General features: G+C 42.9%; 2 protein-coding genes across 5 annotated transcripts in view; one reads left to right on the top strand and one right to left on the bottom strand.

Moving 5' to 3' along the window:
• Positions 1-873, top strand: part of LOC109684985 (uncharacterized) — a 9,511-nt gene extending 8,638 nt beyond the window's left edge. For all 3 annotated transcript variants that reach the window (XM_074055688.1, XM_074055691.1, XM_074055690.1), the window contains one exon: positions 326-873. The gene's annotated coding sequence lies outside the window, so the exon portion shown is untranslated. The remainder of the gene's footprint in view (positions 1-325) is intronic.
• On the bottom strand, positions 70-20,832 carry LOC109684984 (ATP-dependent RNA helicase DDX19A). Of its 2 annotated transcripts, XM_020161626.2 has the most exons (12): positions 20,666-20,832; positions 15,753-15,801; positions 13,205-13,255; positions 12,260-12,395; positions 9,544-9,636; positions 6,910-7,012; positions 6,429-6,543; positions 3,535-3,712; positions 2,973-3,210; positions 2,258-2,420; positions 1,588-1,779; positions 70-1,189 (listed from the first exon to the last, which is right to left on the bottom strand). In XM_020161626.2, the coding sequence occupies exons 1-12, from the start codon at positions 20,720-20,722 to the stop codon at positions 1,128-1,130; spliced, it is 1,437 nt and encodes a 478-aa protein (XP_020017215.1). In that variant the 5' UTR covers positions 20,723-20,832; the 3' UTR covers positions 70-1,127. The 2 variants fall into 2 exon arrangements, with proteins under 2 accessions (XP_020017215.1, XP_020017216.1); XM_020161627.2 differs by lacking the exons at positions 13,205-13,255; positions 15,753-15,801; positions 20,666-20,832 and adding an exon at positions 12,996-13,171.

The following is a 20,832-nucleotide window of genomic DNA, read 5'->3' as shown; positions in this document are numbered from 1 at the left end:
TGATATGGGGAAATGTTCAGCAAGCTGGTGGCAATGGTGAACTCTGGGAAGGGAGGCACCGAGGACATGTTCGCAGTATACAGACACACGTTTTTAATGAGCTTATATTAGTCTAATAAGCAGAAAAATACAAATACCAAATCATGATTAGTAAAGCGTTCTCATAATTACTTTAAAATTTCTTATAATGAATGATGTGTATACCTATAATTTATCCGTCCTTATTCATACGGACAATGTATGAATTAAGTAACCCATAAAGTCCACTATTATGGATAACTGCATAATTAGAGTTTTTCCTTTCCAAACTGCTTCTTGGCTTTAGGCACAAAATGACGACCCATGGATTAGAACCAACTAACTGGACCAGGCAGTTGAGAAAACCACCCAGTGTCTCCTGGCTGCCACAACTGAGTACCAGGTGCAGAGTGGCTAATATGACTGGTGGAAGGCAGGCCTAGATCCTGGAAGGATGTGACCACTCTGACAGACAAATCTCTCTCACAAGGCTGTGACTTCCGAGTTTCTTTCCCCAATCTGAAGAATACAAAAGTAGCCAGGATTCGAATCAGGGAGAAAGAGGGCCAGCTTCTGTCCCAGAGCAGGTAAAAGAGACCTGGAATGTCTCTGAATTTCAGGAGAATAAAGACAGCCTCAGGGCATCCAGTAGGGTTGGAGGGCAGCACAGGGGACTCAGCCCCAATCCCTCCACTACATCCATGGTGATGGGGCCACACCGTGTCTTCCCCAACTCTACCAACCACCTCTACCTCTATCATCCCTTCAGGGCTGGAAGCAGGTCCTAACACCACAGTCAGAGGACGCAGGTGTCCTGTGATCACCAATGACAACCAGATGACTAAACTGGGCAAACTGTGGTTTAAAAAAGGGTCAGGGTGGGGAAGGGGGGATTATTTACCAAAATGCAAAATTTTCCTTTGATTTTCTCCTGTTGTTTGCACAACTTTTTGTCCAGTCCAGACGTAATTTTGAATGAGGTAGGTAGTTTTTCTACTCGTGCCTTCGTCTTTGAGGTGACCATCAAGGCCTATGCCATGAAAGCACTAGTGTCCCGAGCAGGGGCAGGGGCAGCGCAGAGAGTGGGCACCAGTGACTGGTGGAGCTTCTCAGTTGGCTATTTTCTCAATCTCATCCAAATCATCTGTGTCCAGTCTTTCTATCTTCTTATCTGGGGGAAAAAAAGATTTGAAGGGAGACCAATGTGGAGTTACTAAGGAGACACAGTTGAAATCACCTAGACCAGCACAGCAGGGATATGGAAGGACACAGTTCCCTGCCAAGGCACGCATCATACTTTGGGTCACAGTGATGCTTCCTCTAACCACAAAAGAAGGTCTTCAGAGGAGGGGGCAACAGGACCCTGGTCACTGGCACCGACAGTCAATGCCCTGTCTCCCAGCCTGGCCTCGGGAAAACTGCCATTCTAGTTCCTGAAAAGGTCCAGGTGGTGATGAAGGGAGGGGAGCGTGAGCAGGGACACAGGCCTCTCTCAAGGCCACAGGAAAACCCTCCCTTCCTCTCCCCTCCACAAAGAGGATGCTGGGCAGAGCACCTCCAGGGACTCACTAAAATGCTCCTGGATTCTGTTCAGGATGTCCATGCTGTGCTTGCTGTCAATCATGTTCACAGCCAGGCCCCTCTTGCCAAAGCGGCCGGTGCGCCCGATCCGGTGGAGGTAGGTCTCATTGTCTGGGTTCCCGTCCTTGTCCACAGGAAGATCGAAGTTGATGACGACAGACACTTGTTCGACATCGATACCTGCACGGTGGCAGGGGGAGGAGAGAGACAGAGGAGTCAGGGTGGGACACAAAGTCACTCACAGTCAGCCATACCCACTTCAGGTGGAGGGAGGGGGACCTGGGACAGGCCAGCTCTGGATGTAGGCACAAGAAAGGGCGCATACAGGCCTGTAGCAGAACCGGGGAGAGGATTCTGGCACTGCCAAAAACCCCTCTGAAGTCAGAAAGCAAGTCTCTAGACTCAAGCATCTGGAGACACAGCTGAATACCCGGTGGTTTCCAGGAAAAGCAGGCTCGGTTCCCAGCACTCAGAGCCTGTGCATCTCCTTCCCCAGGGCAGCCCTCCTGGATTGTGTATCAGTTCCCGTCACTTGGGAAATCCAGTCTCTGCTGCAAAGAAATGTCCCTACCAAGCCCTGAGACCATGGAAATGAGAAATTCTCTTGCTAACATGGCCAGGATCCTGAGCCTGGCACACCAGGAAAGTCTCTGCTCACCGCGGGCACACACGTTGGTGGTCACAAGAACCTTCTCTTTGCCCTCTCGGAAGCGCTCGATCACAGCAGCCCTCTGCTCCACCATCATTTCACCACTCAGCAGAGCCACTTGGTGGCCTTCTTTTGAGAGCTCTGCTGCCAGCCAACTAGCTGTTTTGCGGGTCTGGAGTGAAAAGTATTGTTTTAAATTAAGAGACCTATTAAAAAACATATATGTATATATATATATATATCCACAAACATGTGGCTTATCACTATTACAATACACAAGGACCTTGAAACTCTGGGGTTAGGCTAAAAATTCTCATATAGAATTTTATCCATGTGATTTGTTTAGATGAATCAAATAACTGCTCTTTAAATCTTGGAAGACTATGAATTGAGCTGCAGAACTTCATTTCTAAATAATCTGTATCATTCATGATTAAAAATTATATAATTGGATATTATTTGGGATTTTTTTTAAGGTATTGGGCCCCTGTGCACAGACCCTGTGGTCTACCACTGAGCTACACCTACAGCCCATAATTTGGCGTTATTTTTAAGCAGTCTTTAAAGTGGGATGAAAAAAGTTCACTTGAAACTCAAAAACCCAAGGAAACTGACTAGGAATAGGGGACTGTCATTTCCTTCTTTACAGTTTCAGACAGGGGGATTAGATCCTTCTCACCCAAGAGGAGTGGAGCGGCTCTGCCGGCCTGCAGCTGCTACTCACATGGCAGAAGATCATAGCTTGAGCGATGGTGATGGCCCCATACAGGTTGCACAAGGCCTGGAACTTCTCGTCTCTGTTACTGCACAGGACGTAATATTGCTTGATGGTGTCCAACGTCTCCTCCTCACGCTTCAGTTTGATAACATTGGGGTCTGGGACCACTTTCTGCGCAAACTTCCACACGGAGTCTTCAAAGGTGGCGGAGAAAAGCAGCATCTGGCAGTTCCTGGGCAGCATCCTGTAAGGCGAGGCCCAGGCAACTTTGCTCAGCCTCCAGGTTTTTACCGCAAGGAACAGAAGCTCAGTCTCCCCTGTTTGGGTGGGCTATGGCCCCAGCAGGCTGTAAGGGGTGAGGGCAAAACACCTCGGGCAGGAGGAGCAGAGCCAGGGTGGTGCTGGGCTGGCTTAGGGTCCCAGGTCTCCTTTCTCAACCAGGCTGGAAGCATCGTCAGTGCTGATGAGGAAATGGCCCACCAAACAAGTGCTGCTGCAAGTAGCAGAATGAAGAACCCAACAGAAGCAAGCGGAGGTGTGTCAAGATCCCCCTGGCTCAAGCTCCTACCTCTGGATGCGGATGCTCTGATCTTGGTGGCCCTGAGTAGCTATCATCACGTCCGCCTCATCCAGAACAAACACCTTGATCTTCTTGGGGTCAATGAACTTGAGCTTGGAGCACCAGTCCAGGACAGTGCCAGGAGTGCCGATGACAATCTGCTCACTGATCTTCTGACCTCTTTCCACTGTGGAGATGACATGTTTTCTGTGGGTATTTCAAAGGCAAAGGCAGCTCTGGAATCAAAGCCCTGCCCATCCCTCCAGGACTAGTAGAACATGTTAATTCCAAACATCAAAACACATACACATACCCTCAAGCCTTGATTTATTCTACTGTGAAGTGAGTAAAATGACTCCTGTCTCAGTGGTTTGTGGTCAGGACTAAATTCCACACCACAGACCCTCAGCACATGTCAATAGCTTCTGCACTTCCTCTTAGAATTCAACATCATACAACTCTTTCTCTTCACCATTAGTCTATTTCTTTGCACCTACTCAAGCATGGTTCACTGAGTTCCCCCTAAGCTGGTAGTTTTGAGTCCCAGGATTCTAGAATCCATGATTCTTTGCTATTTTCTGGTCTCTAGACATTTAATTGTCTAACTAATTTTCATAAGTACAAAGAACTTTGATTGAAAAAACATTGCATTACCTTCTAACTATAGATGGAGTTGAAACTGAAACAACCATTCATCAAAATTACAATGCCCTCTGATTAAAACTTCCCTCTGACTAAAATTCCACTATTAGAAATGAATTCTACAGATATATCCATGCTTGTAAGAATATGCACACAGCAGAAGAGCTGATTAGTGAAATACAATATACCCCTGGATGGCACCAAAAAAAAAGTGTGAAAAGTGTTTAGGAACCAGTAAGAAATAACCACCTGCATGTGTGCACATGGACATGAGCACGCGAACACTTTTTTTTTTTTTTTTTTTGAGATGACCAGGGTGTTGCTATGTAGCCCAGGATGGCCTCAAACTCACAATCCTCCTACCTCAGCCTCCCAAATTCTGGATTACATTACAAGCATGCACCTCCATTTTCTGCCAAAATATATTATCAAAAATAAAAATGTTAGTTTGTATACGGAAAAGGGCAAAAAAGATGCATGTAATATATGTAAACACATGTCAACACGCACTGTACATGTACTCACATTCATACACATGTGCACATATATACACATATCCCTTATCTGTCAACAAATAAGAGTATCTCTGGTAGAACACAGGAAAGGGTAGTGCTAGTTACTTCAAGGGAAGGGAATTAGGTGGCTCGAGGCATGGGAGAAAGAAAGGTTTCTAACAGACCCTTTTTAACTTTAAAACATGTAAATGTGTTCACAATCTAAAAAATACATAAAATTTAAATATTAAATATCCAGATATTAAACAGTATTAAAAACTTCAAGCTAGGCATTGGTGGCTCATGCCTATAATCCTAGCTACTTTCGAGACTGAGATTGGGGGGAATCAAAGTTCAAGACCAGCCCTGGCAAACAGTTCAAGAGACCCCCATCTCCAAAATAACCAAGGCAAAATGGACTGAGATGTGGTAGAAGCAGTATAGCACCAGTTTGCAAGTTCAAACCCCAGTCCCACCAAAACAAGTATTTCTAAAAATAAAATCACTGTGTTGGAAAGATGGTAAATGGTCTTTCTTTAGAAACTTACTATCCATTATAAAAGTTATAAATTAACATTTAAAAGCATTTTGGTTCCTCAAGGTTCACCGCTTTTCAAAATTGAACCTCTCAAGAATGACACATAAAATATAGCTAATGTAGCAGCCTTTCACACAAACATTACAAAACAATTTAGAAGAGAAGATAATGTTGTCACAAGCTTCTGGCATACTTCACATCAGTTTGAGATATCAGATAAAAACACTCAACCTTAGAATTTCTGAATAAAGTGCATTTGCTTCATGACAGAGCATGATGATTTTCTTCGGGAAACCCTCATTCATTGTGAGGTGAACTGAACTAGCATTTTTATTTGTCATCTGATAGACAAACTATCGCTATTCAAGTTGAAAATTTGATATACACTTTCTTGAAAATGAACAAACAAAGCCACCTCTCCAGACAGTACTTGTTTTGCCATTACAGTATCTGAGCTTTCAAGAGAAAAATCAGAATTCTGGAAAACTTCTAAGTGCCACTGAAAGTAAGTTTCCCCATGTGTGCAAACAGCTCTGACGAGCCTAGTAATGATACGAACACGTGCATTTTTAATACTGTATGAGATGTGTCAATGTTTTCAAGATCAACATTACTAAGTAAGCCAGTATTTCTAAAATGACCAAGGTATAATGTCAGAAACTCATTCTAGAACAAGAGATACATTCAAAGCCTAAGCGAGACCAATAGATTTTAATGTAACACAGTCTACAAGTTCAATAAGGTTAAGAAACCACAATGCAACTAACTTTTTTTTTTTTTTTTGGAAAGTAGTCTTGCTGTGTTGTCCAAGATGGTCTCCAATTCCTGGGTTCAACTGATCCTCCTGCCTCAGCCTCCCAAGTGCTGGAACTACTGGTATGCACCACTCCCCTGGCCAACTAACTTCAGTAATTACCATTTGTTAAGGCTGGGTGTGGAATCGAGAGTATCTCAGGGGCTGGGCTTATGGCTACGTGGTAGAGCCCTTTCAAGGCAAGTGCAAGGCATGAGCTTGATTTCCATGATGGATGGCAATGGTTACAGGAGAGGGAAGACTTGAGAAGACTGCTAACAAATCAGCAAGGATTTCAACAGCTGTGCTAAAAGCAATACAACTGGGTGACAGGGTCAGACCTTAAAAGCTGAATATGATCGTGACACCTTCAAAATCCAAACACCCAGCTGCCTTGCCTCCTGCCTGATATTTAGGCCCCATTCCTTATACTCACATTTATTGCCTCGAACAGCATAAGCGAGCTTTAGTTCTGGATGAAATCTGCCCATCTGCTCAATCACTTTTCCTGTTTGAAGCGCCAGCTCATATGTTGGGGAGAGGCACAGACACTGAGAGAGAGATCATGGAGGATGAGTTTACGCACCACGTATGTTAATGTTACTACCACCGGAACAGTGCTGGAGCGACAGCATCCTGGACCAAGCACACCTTTCAGGTGTGGCCTGGAACCTGTAGCAGGGAGCCCTGGCCTGGTGGGAGCCTTGGCTCTAGAAAGGCCTTTAGAAGTCACTATTTAAGGCTACTGTTTCCAAATGAATTCTACCTGGTTGGGACCTGTGCAGTAACTTGCTCTGCCTGAGCCACAGTCAAAGGTGTTAGCCATGGTCAATCTTCTCAGTAACTCCCTCCCCCCACCAGATGGTGCTTCCCTCTCAGGGTAGATAAATCAGGCCCCCAGGTTTCTAAGCCCTTACCTGAGGGTATCTGTCTGCTGGTTCTACTCTACTGAGCATGGCCAGGACGAAGGCAGCTGTTTTCCCAGTGCCAGACTGAGACTGCGCAATTAGGTTCTGTGGGCTGGATCAGTGAAGAACAGAAATGAAATTAATATTGCTTAAACAAATAAAGAAACAGAAAGCAGGGTGCCGGTGGCTCACGCCTGATATCCTGCTACTCATGAGGCAGAGTTCAGGAGGACTGAGGTTCGAAGCCAGCCTGGCAAATGTTTCCCAAGACCCTATCTTGAAAAAAACCCTTCACAAAAAAAGGGCTGGCGGAGTGGCTCCAGGCGTAGACACTGAGTTTAAACCCCAGTACCACACACACAAAGAATCAGACATAACTGTCACATAACTCAAGGTAGAAGAAGTTATTTCTCTCTTTATGCTTCTCTATATTATCTAGGTCTCTGCACTGAGCAGTTTTTTTTCTCTTTTCGTTTTTCTTCCTGTAGCATTAGGGATCATCAAATCTGGGACTTACGCATGCTAGGCAAGTTGTCTACCACTGAGATACATCCCCAGCTCTACATTCTTTGTATGTTGTTAAAAATGGCTTCAATTGTGAAGGAAATAAGAATTGTTTTAGATGAATTCCCACCAAAAAAAGTCCTCTTTCCAGACTTTAGCACTGTTAGAGTGCTCCAATTTTGTATTTCATGGTACTCAGGGAAATCAAGAAGGTATACTAAGATCTGGGCCAGACAAGTCCCCAATGACATTTTCTGCTGAGTCACAATGTGTCCCCAGAACTCGGCTCCTTCTCTGAGCTCCCTTTTTCTGTCTTTACAGACAGTTTATGATACCAACTAAGATAAATGTTTTAGAGAGAACATTAGAATACTATTTCATGTTAACACAGACTCATGAGAATGGGTAGTGTTTTTGTCATTAAAAAAAAAATATATATATATATATATACAAAAAAAAAAAAGAAAAAGAAAAAAAATATATATATAAGCTGATATATATATTTAGGTGGCTCACACCTATAATCCTAGCTACTCAAGAGGCAGAGATCAGGAGGATTGTGATTCAAACCCTGCCCCAGAGAAATCGTTTCACGAGTCCCTCTCTTGAAAAAAACCTTCACAAAAAAAGGGCTGGTGGAGTGGCTCAAGGTGTAGGTCCTGAGTTTAAACCCCAGTACCACAAAAAAAAGAAAAAAGAAAAAAATTAAAAATTGAACTGGAGGCTGGTAGCCTATGATCCTAGCTACTTGGGAGGCTGAGATCAGAAAGACCATGGTTTGAGGCCAGCCTGGGCAAATAGGTCATGAGACCCCCATCTCCAAAATAACCAAGCAAAATGGACTGGAGATGTGTTCAACTGGTAGAGCACCTGCTTTGCAAGCATGAAGTCCTGAGTTCAAACCCCAGTCCCACCAAAAAAAAAAAAAAACATTAAGCTAAAAAGTTGCTACATAAGCCAGGAGCTGGTGGCTCACGCCTGTAATCCTAGCAACTCAAGAGGCAGAAATCAGGAGAATCATGGTTTGAAGGCATCCCAGGCAAATAGTGTGTGAGACCCTATCTTGAAAAATTCCATCACAGAAAAGGGCTGGTGGAATGGCTCAAGTGGTAAGACAGCCTGCCTAACAAGCCTGAGGCCCTGAGTTCAAGCCCTAGTGCTGCCAAAAAAAATTATTTTTAAGTCCAATTTCTGGGCTGGAAGCATGGCTTACATTGTATTGCAACTGTCTAGCAAGATAAGGTCTTGAGTTCAAACCCTAGTACCACCAATAAAGAAAGAAAGGAAACAAAGGTAAAATCCAAAAAAATATGTATTTTTTTGTGGTATTGGGGCTTGCACTCAGAGCCTACACCTTGAGTCACTCCACCAGGCCTTTCTTGTGATGGGTTTTTTTGAGATAGGATCTCTCAAACTATTTGCACAGGCTGGCTTCAAACCAAGATCCTCCTGATCTCTGCCTCCTGTGAGCAACTGGCACCCGGCAAAAATACCAAATTTTAAAATTACAGAAAATAAAGTACTAACTTTACCGTTTTTTTTTTTTAGGTGCTAGGGTTTGAATTTAGGGCCTATAACTTGAGCCACTCCACTAGCCCTTTTGTGTGATGGATTTTCTCGAGAGAGGGTCTCGCTAACTGTTTGCCCTGGCTGGCTTCAAACCATAATCCTCCTGATTTCTGTCTTCTGAGTAGCTAGGATTGTAGACATAAGCCACTGGCATTCAGCTAACTTTACCAGTTTTTAGTGTTAAGTGGGAAAAATAGAAATGGTGTCCAAATCCATGTGACTCTCTATACTTGTTTGAGTTATTTTCCTGAAGAAAATGTGTTTCCTAGAAATAGTAAGAAGATGCCGGTGGCTCGATCCTGTAATCCTTGCTGTTTGGGAGGACAGTGGTTTGATTCTAGCCTGGGCAAATAGTTCCCAACATCCCATCTCCAAAATAACCTGAGCAAAATGGACTGGCAGTTTGGCTCAAGAGGGAGAGTACCTGCCTAGCAAGTATGAAGCCCTGAGTTCAAACCCCAGTCCTATGAAAAGCTAAATAATAAAATAAAAAAAGAAACAGTAAGAGCTGTCTGAGGTACGATTTAGTTAAACTAGCTTTGGAAGAGGTACACTTAGGTCTGCACTCACGGTTCGGCAAGCATCATGGGTAACGCATTCTCTTGAATCTTAGACGGTCGATTGAAGCCCATGGCATAGACTCCCTGGAGAAGCTGTGGCTTCCTAGGAGGAAAGGTACAGAGAGGATGGGTTTCTAGCAGCTGAAATTGTTCTAGAGGCCTATTAGTTAAGAAATGATGCCTCCTACCTCCAACTATTTTCTAGTACCTTAAAAAACACCATTTAAAACAATCTAAACCATCATCTTTTCCTACTAAATCTTAATCTGCAACTAGTACACAATTCATAAGACACACACTGGTTTCCTTTCCTGAAGAAACTAATTCTTTCAGCAGAACCACAAATCTGGTTGGCTTATGATGACAAGTGTTCCTTGGATACAGCGAGAGTAGTATTTACTAATTCATAGCATATTATTAAAATTATAATATAGCAAATTATTAAAAAATACCTAAAAATGAACAGTGCTTGCTATATTGCTAAGACAGAGAAATCGCCTTAGAGAATGAAATTTCAGTTTTTATTTCTTGGTGCACATATTAAAATTGAGCCACAGTCCTTTTGTGTTCCAGCTGTGCAAATACACAGGACAACAAAAAAAGTGAGAATACTGATTAAGGTAAGAACACTGATTAAGTTTCTAGTACTTGATATATAGTCAGGTAAGAGTGGTTTGATTATCAGACCGAACCTTACATATGCTCAGATTTAGCTATTTTGTCTAGCCAAAAATCAAGATTAGAAAAGCACCAACTTATGTAAGTAGACACACAACAAATAACAATTAAAATTACTCTTTCGTTGCATTACAATGAGCTCTCTGCAACCTCTAAATTGACCGGGTGTTTAACAAAAACCACACCAGACTGTTTGTGAAGAAAAGCCAGACCAAGTTAATTAAGCCTTCTATACTCTAAACTTTCCCTAGAAGTTAGCAGGCGCTTTAAAAGGCCAATTTTTCTGGCATATGCTGGTTTTCAGAAACAAAGAACTTTCAAAAACCAGCCAACACTGGTGGCTTACACCTGTAATCCTAGCTGTTCAGGAGGCAGAGAGCAGGAGGATTAAGGTTTGAAGCCAATCTGAGCAAATAGTTCGAGAGACCCTATCTTGAAAAAACCCATCACAAAAAAGGGCTGGCAGAGTGGCTCAAGCAGTAAGAGTGCCCAGCAAGTGTGAGGCCCTGAGTTCCACCTCCAATGCTTCCAAACTCCCCCCGCCCCTTAAGAAACCATAAACTTTGGTGTCATCTATCTGGAAAGAAGGAAGCCTCTGACTTTGTTGTCAAGGAAACAAAGTTACTACCTAATTGGAATTCCTGCAACCAAACAGCTTCCATTGGGTCATTAATTTTCTTTTATTTTTGCACAATATTTTAAATCTTGTAAGTATAAAAGAGCCCAAGTATAATAGGAGACTTTAAGTTCATTCCTATCTCCTTTGGATTCCAACAGCTAAATCAGACAGAACTTGTTTTTCAAAGGGGATGATTCATCAGTGATTGAACTTAGACCTCAAGTCTTTCAAACAAAAGGAATTTTTAAAACTCTCCGATCCTGGAAGAACAAACTGTTGGTCTCAGCAAACAGAGCACACACTAAGCCCTGATATAGTTTAAGAACAGAAGCAGGGATGACACATTTGGTGAATAAAGCCCGGGACAAAGGAAACACCCATAGAAAATCTAATTTCCTGAAAGCCTAAAAGAAACACTTCAAAAACCTTGTTCTTCACAGGTACTTTATTAACAGTGTCTCTTCCTCAGTGGCAACAGCCAGCGGAATGTGGCCTCTGCCCTCGCACACTACAGATTTTGCTCAACAAAAGCAAATAATCCATCCATTGTACCACAGTCTAATTCACCAGCTACCTTCTATTTATGATTTGGATCCTGACAAGTAGCAAGGTTTGTATTGTGTTCCACATTAACACCCAGCCCAGAGGCAATCATCCATAAATACTACTTTACTAACTTGGTAAAGAAAACAAACATGCAGTATGACCTTTCATAATTCCCTGCCTTTGAAAATGATGACACTAAAGGTCATTCTCAGTAAATATGCTCCCTTAAGGCTGAATTCTGGGTTCTGGATTTCTTTTTTTTTCTTTTTTTTTTTTTTTAAATCTTGAACTATCAAAGGTTGCTCTATGATAGGTACCAGGAATCTTTTGATAGACTATCTAAAAGTAGGTAAACTGTTCTTAAAACCGTAAACCCTGTAGTCTAACAAAAGGGCTTACCTAATAAGAAAGTTCCTGACATCCAGAAATCACCTGTCAGCCAATATTTTATTGATAGTTCTAAGAGCATAAAAGAAAGAAGACTTTCAGCTATGAACGAATAAATTTGTGGCATTTAAAAATTTCTACCGAGAAAGCTGGGTGCTGTGGCGTGCACCTGTAGTCCCACCTACCCAGGAGGCTGAGGTGGGAGGATCCCTTGAGCCCAGGAGTTCACGGCCAGCTTGGGCAACACAGTGAGACTAAATTAAAACAACAACAAAAAACCTCTACCAAAAGGAGTACTGGGCAGCCAAGAGAAGAGTGGGAGCGCATCACTGTAAACTCATGCACACTTTTGACTTCTGAATCATGAGGATAATTACCTACTCAAAGAAATAAATGTATTAAAAATGTTAAAGCAAAAAGTAAAGTTCTCCCAAGAATCTCTGTTTTATGGGGAAGGACTGGCAAGGAATAGCCATTCAAAGCAATGAATACTCACAGGCGAAGCTCTTCGAAGGACTTCACTGAGTAGAGTGGGGAGTTCGGGTCCCGCTGTAGGACTTCCACTTGGTTTGTGTTATCCACAAGGTTGCTTCTGATCAGCTTGTTAAGTAAAGACTGGGCAGCTTTGTCCTCTGTCAGGAAGAAAACAGATTTTCTTCAGACTCACTGGGCAAAAAAACCTACCCTTACAAAGACACCCTACCCTCTCCTTATCCCTGCATCAGCACCTGGATAGCCAAGCATGGCTGGAGGAAAACCCACTCACATTAACAGGTCTCCTTTTACATTCTTGACCACTAGACTCAAATGGACTGAGCTGTTCAGCAAGTCTTCCTGTTTCCGTAATCCACTTATTCATTCTTCTCCCAAACCCCTATTTATACCTTTTTTTTTTGCAGTACTCGGGTTTAAACTCTGGGCCTACACCTTGAGCTACTCCACCAGCCATTTTCCCTGGATGGCTTCAAACCACGATCCTCCTGATCTCTGCCTTCTGAGTAGCTAAGATTATAGTCACGAGGGACCGGCGCCTGACTCACAGGTGTGAGCCACAAGCACCTGGCCATCCTTAGTTTTTTGAGATATAGTCACCAGGCTGGCCTGCACTTCTCTTTATCACCTTATTACCTTCAATTGACACCCTCTGGGTTGTTTTGGCCACGATGGGGATCAAATCCAGGGCCTCGCACAACCTAGGCAAGTGCTCTACTGCTAGGGATGCAGTCCCATACCCTATTTTTGAGACACTTCCTCTGGTATGTATGACAGCACATTCTTGATTGTTGCTGCACTTCACTGACTGCTCCTTCTCAACCTCTTCTGCTGAGTTCCCCACAACTGCCCGATCTTGTATCTTGTAACTCAAGAGTGTCTCAGGTTCCAGGAAGGCAAGCCCTGGGCCACACCCTGTTTTTTGTCACAGGGCTTCAAAGAGTAGTACCTTTCTCTTCTTCATCTGTCTTCTCTGCAGTAGTACTGGTTCTGATAACACCTATAGAAGAAAAGAGTTATCATCAGAAAGACAAATATTGAACCCACCCAAAGGACAATGGTAGGACAACGGAAACACTAGGACTTACTCAGTTGACTCAAATGTGAATAGTCTGCATTTATGTTCAATGGATTTTATTTCTAGGAAGTATTTAGGTGCTTAACAAAAATTTAAATGTCTAGGATTTTGAACTTGGAGTGACCAGGTATGTCACTTCTGACTTACGTTTTTTGGGGAGAAACTGGGGTTTGAAGTCAAGGACTTGTGCTTATTAGGTAAACACTTTATCACTTGAGCCACATCTCCAGCCCTTTTTACTTTGCTATTTTCCCAAATGGGTTTCATGCTTTTTGCCTAGGCTGGCCTGGGACCACGATCCTTTGACCTATGTCTCCTTTGTAATTGGGATTACAGGTATGAACCCTCACAACTGGCTTGTTTTGTTGAGTTGGGAGTCTCCTAACTTTTTACCCAAGCTGTCTTAGAACTGCAATCCTTCCAATATCCACCTCCCCAGCAGCTGAGCTTACAGGCATGAGCTACTGCACTCAGCCTGACTTACTTATACTAAGTTAAAATACAGCATTATATTAGCAAACTCAATCCACCATTTTTTTTAACCTATCAGATTAGCAAAATTCTAAGTTTGACTAAAAAAACTCAGTGATGAGGTTGTAAGGAAACAGACATTTTCGTGGTCTGCTGAAATACAAATTGGTATATTTTTGATGGGTACTTTGAAAATACTTATAAAAGCTGCAGATACCTATGACCTAGCAAAACTATTTTGAGGAATCTATCCTACAAACACGTTGCACGTATGTAAACAATTTAAGTTCATGGTTATTCCAAGAAGCACTGTTCATAATGTAAAACAATGGGACCAACCCAAATCATTTATCAATAGATGACTGGTTAAATAAATTATGGTACAGTAACACAATAGAATGCTATGCAGTTACAACTGAAGTGATGAAACCATGCACTGATAGGAAAAGCTTGAGAAAGGTTATTTTTGAGTAAAAAAGAAGTACACTGTGTACTATAATGCCACTCACACCACCTTTTGGTGAGAGGAAAGTGGAGAGTGGAAGGGAGGGAGGACATTAAAGAAACTTTGGAAGAATATTAAAAGACCAGTAACAGTGGTTACTTGTGGGATGGGGTAGTGTTATGGGTTGAACTGCGTCCTCCTAAAATTTATATGTTCAAGTCCCAATCCCCAATACTTCCGAATGTGACTTTATTTGGAATGGGGTCTTTGCAGACATAACTGAGCATTAGAGTGACACGTCCTTATAAAAAGGGGAGAGTTAGGGCTGGGATGTAGCTCAGTGGCAGAGCACTTGCCTAGCCTGCTTGAGGCCCTGAGTCTAATCCCTAGCAGTGACCAAAAAAACAAAGGGGTGGGGGATGATGCAGATATCTGGGAGAATGCCGTGTAAAGATGAGGGCAGAGATCCAAGTGATGCTGTTACAATCCCAGGAACACCAAAGACTGCCAGCAAACCACCAGAAGCCAGGGGAGAGGCATGAAGGGGTTTGTCCTCACAGCCCTGAGAAGAAACCAACCTTGCAGACACCTGGATATTAGACTTCTGGCCCCCCAAGTTGTGAGACAATAAACTGCTGTGGTTTAAACCACTCAGCTTTGTAATTTTTTGGTTTTTTTTTTTGTGGACTGGGGTTTGAACTCAGGGCCTACACCTTGAGCTACTCCACCAGCCCTTTTTTGTGATGGGTTATTTCGAAATAGGGTCTCCCAAATTATTTGCACGGGCTGGCCTCAAATCATGATCCTCCTGATCTCTGCCTTCTGAGTAACTAGGATTATAGGCATGAGCCACTGGCATCTGGCAGCTTTGTGATGTTTTATTGGGGCAGACCCAGCAAATGAACCCACGTGCTGGGTTAAACCAGAAGCATGGGAAGATGGTAAATACATATTGGAACTGTATGGGAAGAAGGCCTTGAATCTTTTTGCAGCACTAGAGATGGAAACCTAGGCCTCAAGCATGCTAGGCAAGTGCTCTACCCCTTGCACCACACCCCTAGTCCTTATTTATTGTTGAGACAGAGTCTTGCTTCTACCTTTGCCTGGGCTAGCCTCCAACTCATAATCTTGCTGCTTCTACATTGTACTTTTTTATACTTTTGAGTATACTTTTTATACTTTTGAGGCTATTTTCATTTTTTAGAAAGTTAAAAATACTTAAGGAAGTATCATGCAGTGAACAGGGGTCCAGGGAACAGAGGTCCAGTGAACAGGGGTGGAAAAAATCCAATAGTGAGTCTTGATTTTAAGGAGTCAGAGGCAAGAAAAATCTGGAAAAGTGACATATTCCTCCTTTAGGAATGAACCCTAACTTAGGGCTCTCCATTCCAGTGCCATCTTTTGCCACATGGTGCAATGAAGGAGAGCTCACTGCAGGTGAGGGCAAAGCAGAAGCACTCGTGGAATCTGTACCTAGTCTGTAGTTACTAGTTAATGACTCACCATTGGTGTCTGGTTTGACTTTCTCTTCCTTGATCTGCAAATTGTTCATCTGAATAGGAGAAAAAGAAACGAGTAAACAAATGACCCAAGCCAAGGAAGGCTCTGAGCAAAGACACACTCCCTATTGCAAGCCCAGCAAGGACTACTGCAGAACTGTAGGAAGTTGGTTTGTTCTACACAATGCAGAATTGCTAAAAGTTTAGACACAAATATTTTAAACATTTTCAACCTTAAAAGGCGGGGGGGCCCCCTTGGGCTAAATGTAATGATATGGAGAAAGAGTAAGAAAAAGTCTCAAAACCTCTTCTCTTCCCTGAATTTATACTTTTTTTTTTGGTACTGGGGCTTGAACTCAGGGCCTACACCTTGAGCCAACTCTACCAGTCCTTTTTTGTGAAGGGTTTTTTCAAGATAGGGTCTTGCAAACTATTTGCCCAGGCTGGCTTTGAACCGTGATCCTTCTGATCTCTGCCTCCTGAGTAAGTAGGAGTACAGACATGAGCCACTGGTGCCTGGCTCCAACTTATACTCTTTCTAGGACATCTAATCCTGGCTGGCAGAGTGGCTCAGGTGGTAGAGTGCCTGCCTAGCAAGCGTGAGGCCCTGAGTTCAAACCCCAGCACTGCCAAAAACAGAAAAAAGAAAAAAAAAAAAGACCATCTAATCCTTTATATCCTTTCAGTGTGGCAAAAACACTCACAGTTCCTTTCTAAGAATGATACCATCTGAACAAATGAGTTTGTTTAGTGTGTGTGGTGCTGGGGATTGAATCCTTGAGTAAGTGGCTACTGCTCAGCTATACCCCCTACTCCACTTTTTTCTTTTTAATCCTGAAACCCACTGCAAATAAACTACAGTCCTCCATCTTGTTTTATCAATATCAACCAACTGCACAGTAAGTTAGGTAAAACATTTTTTGAGACATGGTCTTGCTGGGTAGTACAGGCTGGTGTTCAGAAGACTCACAATCCTGCCTTAACCTTAGAGTGCTGGGATTACAACTGTGCACAACCATGCCCAGTTTGGTAAAAACTTATTTACTGCCATGAAACAATTGACAAACCCAAGACCCTGCTCTGAAAAGCCCAGAAACTTGAATAAAAGGGCTTTTCCATTTACTCTTGGCTATGCAGATCTACTCAATACAAACTTGTTTAGTAAATTGCAAAGAAAAGTGGAAGCACAACAATAATTAATAAACTCCCCACTTCTAGGAACTCCAGGAAGACTAACTTTCTAAGTTCTGAGAATTGGTAGGAGTGTGATATAAAGATGGTATTATAAAGGTATATTGTCAGGGTCTGAAGAATTCCCAAATCAAGCCCTAGGTCCAAGCTCACCCCCAAGATCCCTGGGTTGATGTAGCAACTCATTATCCTTATGATAACCGTTAGTTTCCTGAAGTCTTGCTACACTTCGTTAAATTACTATGCCTTCTCCAATTTGCCCTTTCCAACTGACCCTGCTCTGAGTCTTTGGGAGAAGGAAGCACACCCACACACAGTATTCATTTTGATCTCTTTCTTTTCTTGTTCTTTTATTTATTTACATTTTTGTAGTACTGGGGCTTGAGAACTCAGGATCTACACCTTGAGCCACTCACCAGCTTTTTTGGTGTCGGGTACTTTTGAGATAGGGTCTCAAGAACTATTTGCCCAGGCTGGTTTTGAACCTTGATCTTCCTGATCTCTGGCTCCTGAGTAGCTAGGATTATAGGCGTCAGACACTGGTACCTGGCTCTCATCTGACCTGTTTAGAAACCAGATTTTCCAGAGAAAAGCAGATTAGCACACTTCCTCCTTACTGGTGAACATACTTTCTCTGAAGGCCAACTGGGGGGCGGAAATCAAGGAAAAAAAGGGCTGGTGGAGTGGCTCAAGTGGTAGAGTGCCCGCCTAGCAAGCATGATGCTCTGAGTTCAAACCCCAGTGCTGCAAAAAAAATAAATAAATAAAAATCATTAAGGCTGATTGGGAATGGGAAGGCTGACACATACACAGAAAAGGATCTTACATCAGAACTTATTTATTGGTTGGTTAATCCTCATTTCCAGGATGTATACACAGGTATCCACAGCAACAGACTACAACTGGGATGGTCTGAAAATAGGACTGAGACCAGCTGGAACCCCGTAACCCAACCAAGTTGATTACAGTGGTCACTAGAAAGTCTGACGGATGAATGAAAAGAAACCGTAACCGAATTCACAAATCCACTGTCCTTTAATGTGTTTGAAGAACAGACATGTTAATAAACAGAGGCATGCTTAAAAGCTAGAAAAAGGGATCTTGCCAACAAGAATTCGTCAGCATTTTCCACAGCCATAAGGTGTTTTTTTTTTTTTGGCAGTATTAGAGTTTGAACTCAAGGCCTTGCACTTGCTAGGCAGGTGCTTTACCACTTGAACCATGCCCCCAGGCCTTGTCAGCACTTTTGAGTCACTGGTGGCTCACACCTGTACTTGTGAGGCTGAGACTGGAAGGATCATGGTTCCAGGCCACCCTGGGCAAAAAGAGTTCACAAGACCCCAGCTTAACAGAAAAGGCTGGGGGGAGGGGGGTAAAGGTGCCTGTCATCCCAGCTATGGCAGGAAGTGTAAAATAGGAAGATGTTGGTCTAGGTTAGCTTGGGCAAAAAAGCAAGATCCTATCTCCAAAATAACCAAAACAATGAGGGCTGCAGTTGTGGCTCAATAGTAAAGCACCTGCTAACAAGCATGAAGCCCTGAGTTCAAACCCCAGTACCACAAAAAAAAAAAAAAAAAGTCAGCATTTATTCAGCTGCATTCAAAGGAAAAGGTAATTAATTCCACATGGGGGAAAAAGTGTGCATGGGTCCTTCCCCGAATATTACAAAGCAATGTTTTAAAAAATGTATTGAGACCAGTTTTCTGGCAAGTGCAATCAATGGTTAGACCAAGATATCAAGTATTGTAGCCCTATCTTTGTGACATTCATATCTTGGTGAGATTAAGAAAAACAAAACAAAATAAAACACAAAAAACCTGCACTGGGGAACAAATCCAGGATCTCTTACATGCAACACCTCAGCCCTGATTTCTTTCTTCTTTTTTTTTAAGGTGCTAGGGACTGAACCCAGGGCTCTGAGCATGCTAGACAAGCCTTCTACCACTGAGTTATACCCACAGCCTGTTTCTTTTCTTTTTCTTTTTGGTGGTACTGGGGACTGAACTACTCAGGGCCTCTCACTTGCTAGGCAGGCACTGTACCACTTGAGCTACTCCACCAGCCCTGTTTTTTCTTTTTCTTTTTTCTTTTTTTTTTTTTTTTTTGAGAGAAAGTCTCACTATGGAGCCTAGGCTAGTCCCAAGGGTGCCCTTGAACTCACAATCCTCCTGCCTCTGCCTTCCAAAAGTTGGAAGTGTTGGGATTACAGGCATGCCCAGCTAGTCCTTTATGTCTTGTGAACTGGCAGAACTAATTTTGTAAGTATCCCTCTTAAAAATTCTCAAATGTGTGCTGGGCCCTGGTGGCTCATGCCTATAATACTAGCTACTCAGGAGACAGACTTCAGGGGGATCTCGGTTTGAAGCCAGCCGGGGCAAATAGTTTGCGAGACCTTATCTCAAAAAACTCTACAAAAATAGGGTGATGGAATGGCTCAAGGTGAAGGCCCTGAGTTCAAGCCCCAGTACCACACAAAAAAAAAAAAAAACCTTCTACACTGCCAACACTTTGGTGCATTCTCTCTACCTTTTTACTAACTTCCACCTTGCTCTTAAAAAATATTTATTCACTGATATCTAGTTCACAAGAAATGTATCTGATTTCTTACTCATACATATCTGGTCATGGCTCATTTATCACATCACCCTTACCATTTCCACAATTTCCCCCACTCTAGCCTTTCCAATGAAACTTTTTCCCCCCCAGTACAGGGGTTTGAACTCTGGGCCTTGGCTTGCTAGGCAGGTGCTCTGTTGTTTGAGTCACACCTCCAACCCTACAATGAGACTGTAAAGCTGCTTCCTACACTGTATGAGGCTTAGTCCAATTCGAACACCTGCTGAAAGACTGGTAATCCTCTCAAAGCAATAAAAATGGCTAAAGAAATGTAATTTATTTATTTATTTAATAATCCTCTCAAAGCAATAAAAATGGCTAAAAAATTTTATTGATTGATTGATTGATTGAGATAAGGTCTCCCTAACGAAGCCGAAGCAGACCTCGAACTTAAGATTTTCCTGCCTGACTCCCGAGTACTGAGATGAGTACAGGTCTGCATCACCACGCCGGCTAAGAAATGTAATTTCAACACTGTAAAGTTATATAAGGCTGAGACTACCAAAAAAAAAAAAAAAACAATGAAAAGATACATTCTGAAAACTAAACTTCAGGTCTTAGATGTAAAAACAGAAAGCCACAGTTTACACTGTAATTACCTTCCAGTTGAAAAAAAAAAAAAAACTATGAAACTAAATGTCACTTAAAACATCAATGAAACAATTTTTAAGTGTCTCCCTCCAACACCTGCAGTTGATTGAAACATTAAAACAATCTGTTATTCTGCAAAGAGCTACAAACTGCCAATTACATACAATGAACCTAAGAATCGTTAGATATTAAGTAGCACAAGAACGCTCAGAAACTTGTCAGTTAAAAAGAATCAGAATTTAAATTTGCTTTTCCTTACAATCGTCACGAGAAAGAGGTGCAATGTAGGAGACACCGCACAAATAGAGAACACAGATCTGCGAAGTCTTTAGCCTAGATGAAAAGGAAAAAGCTCGACATCGGTTTCTTCCGCCCTAGGAGCAAACCAGGACTACGTGATTGCCCGCGGCCAATACCAGGCGAGTGCTGGGCACCTGCCGGCCCACTCGGGAAGCCCCTGGGCTCGAAACGGGGTCCGCATGAGCCCCTGCTACGGTCTCCCTGCCTAAAGCTACTGACCGATTTGACAGCCGCTTCCTGCTCGTCCACCGCCAAGGCCCAGGAGTCGGTGGCCATGGTCCCGAAGAAGGGTGGGCCACTCGGGAAAAACTGCACCACACAGCAAGCCAATATGAACCTCCAGCCTGCAGCCGGCGCGAGATTCGGCTCACGTGGGCCGGAAGCGG

The sequence above is a fragment of the Castor canadensis genome, chromosome 15 (assembly GCF_047511655.1).
Source record: "Castor canadensis chromosome 15, mCasCan1.hap1v2, whole genome shotgun sequence".
Lineage (NCBI taxonomy): Eukaryota > Metazoa > Chordata > Mammalia > Rodentia > Castoridae > Castor > Castor canadensis.
This window is presented reverse-complemented; position numbering and strand designations above follow the sequence as displayed.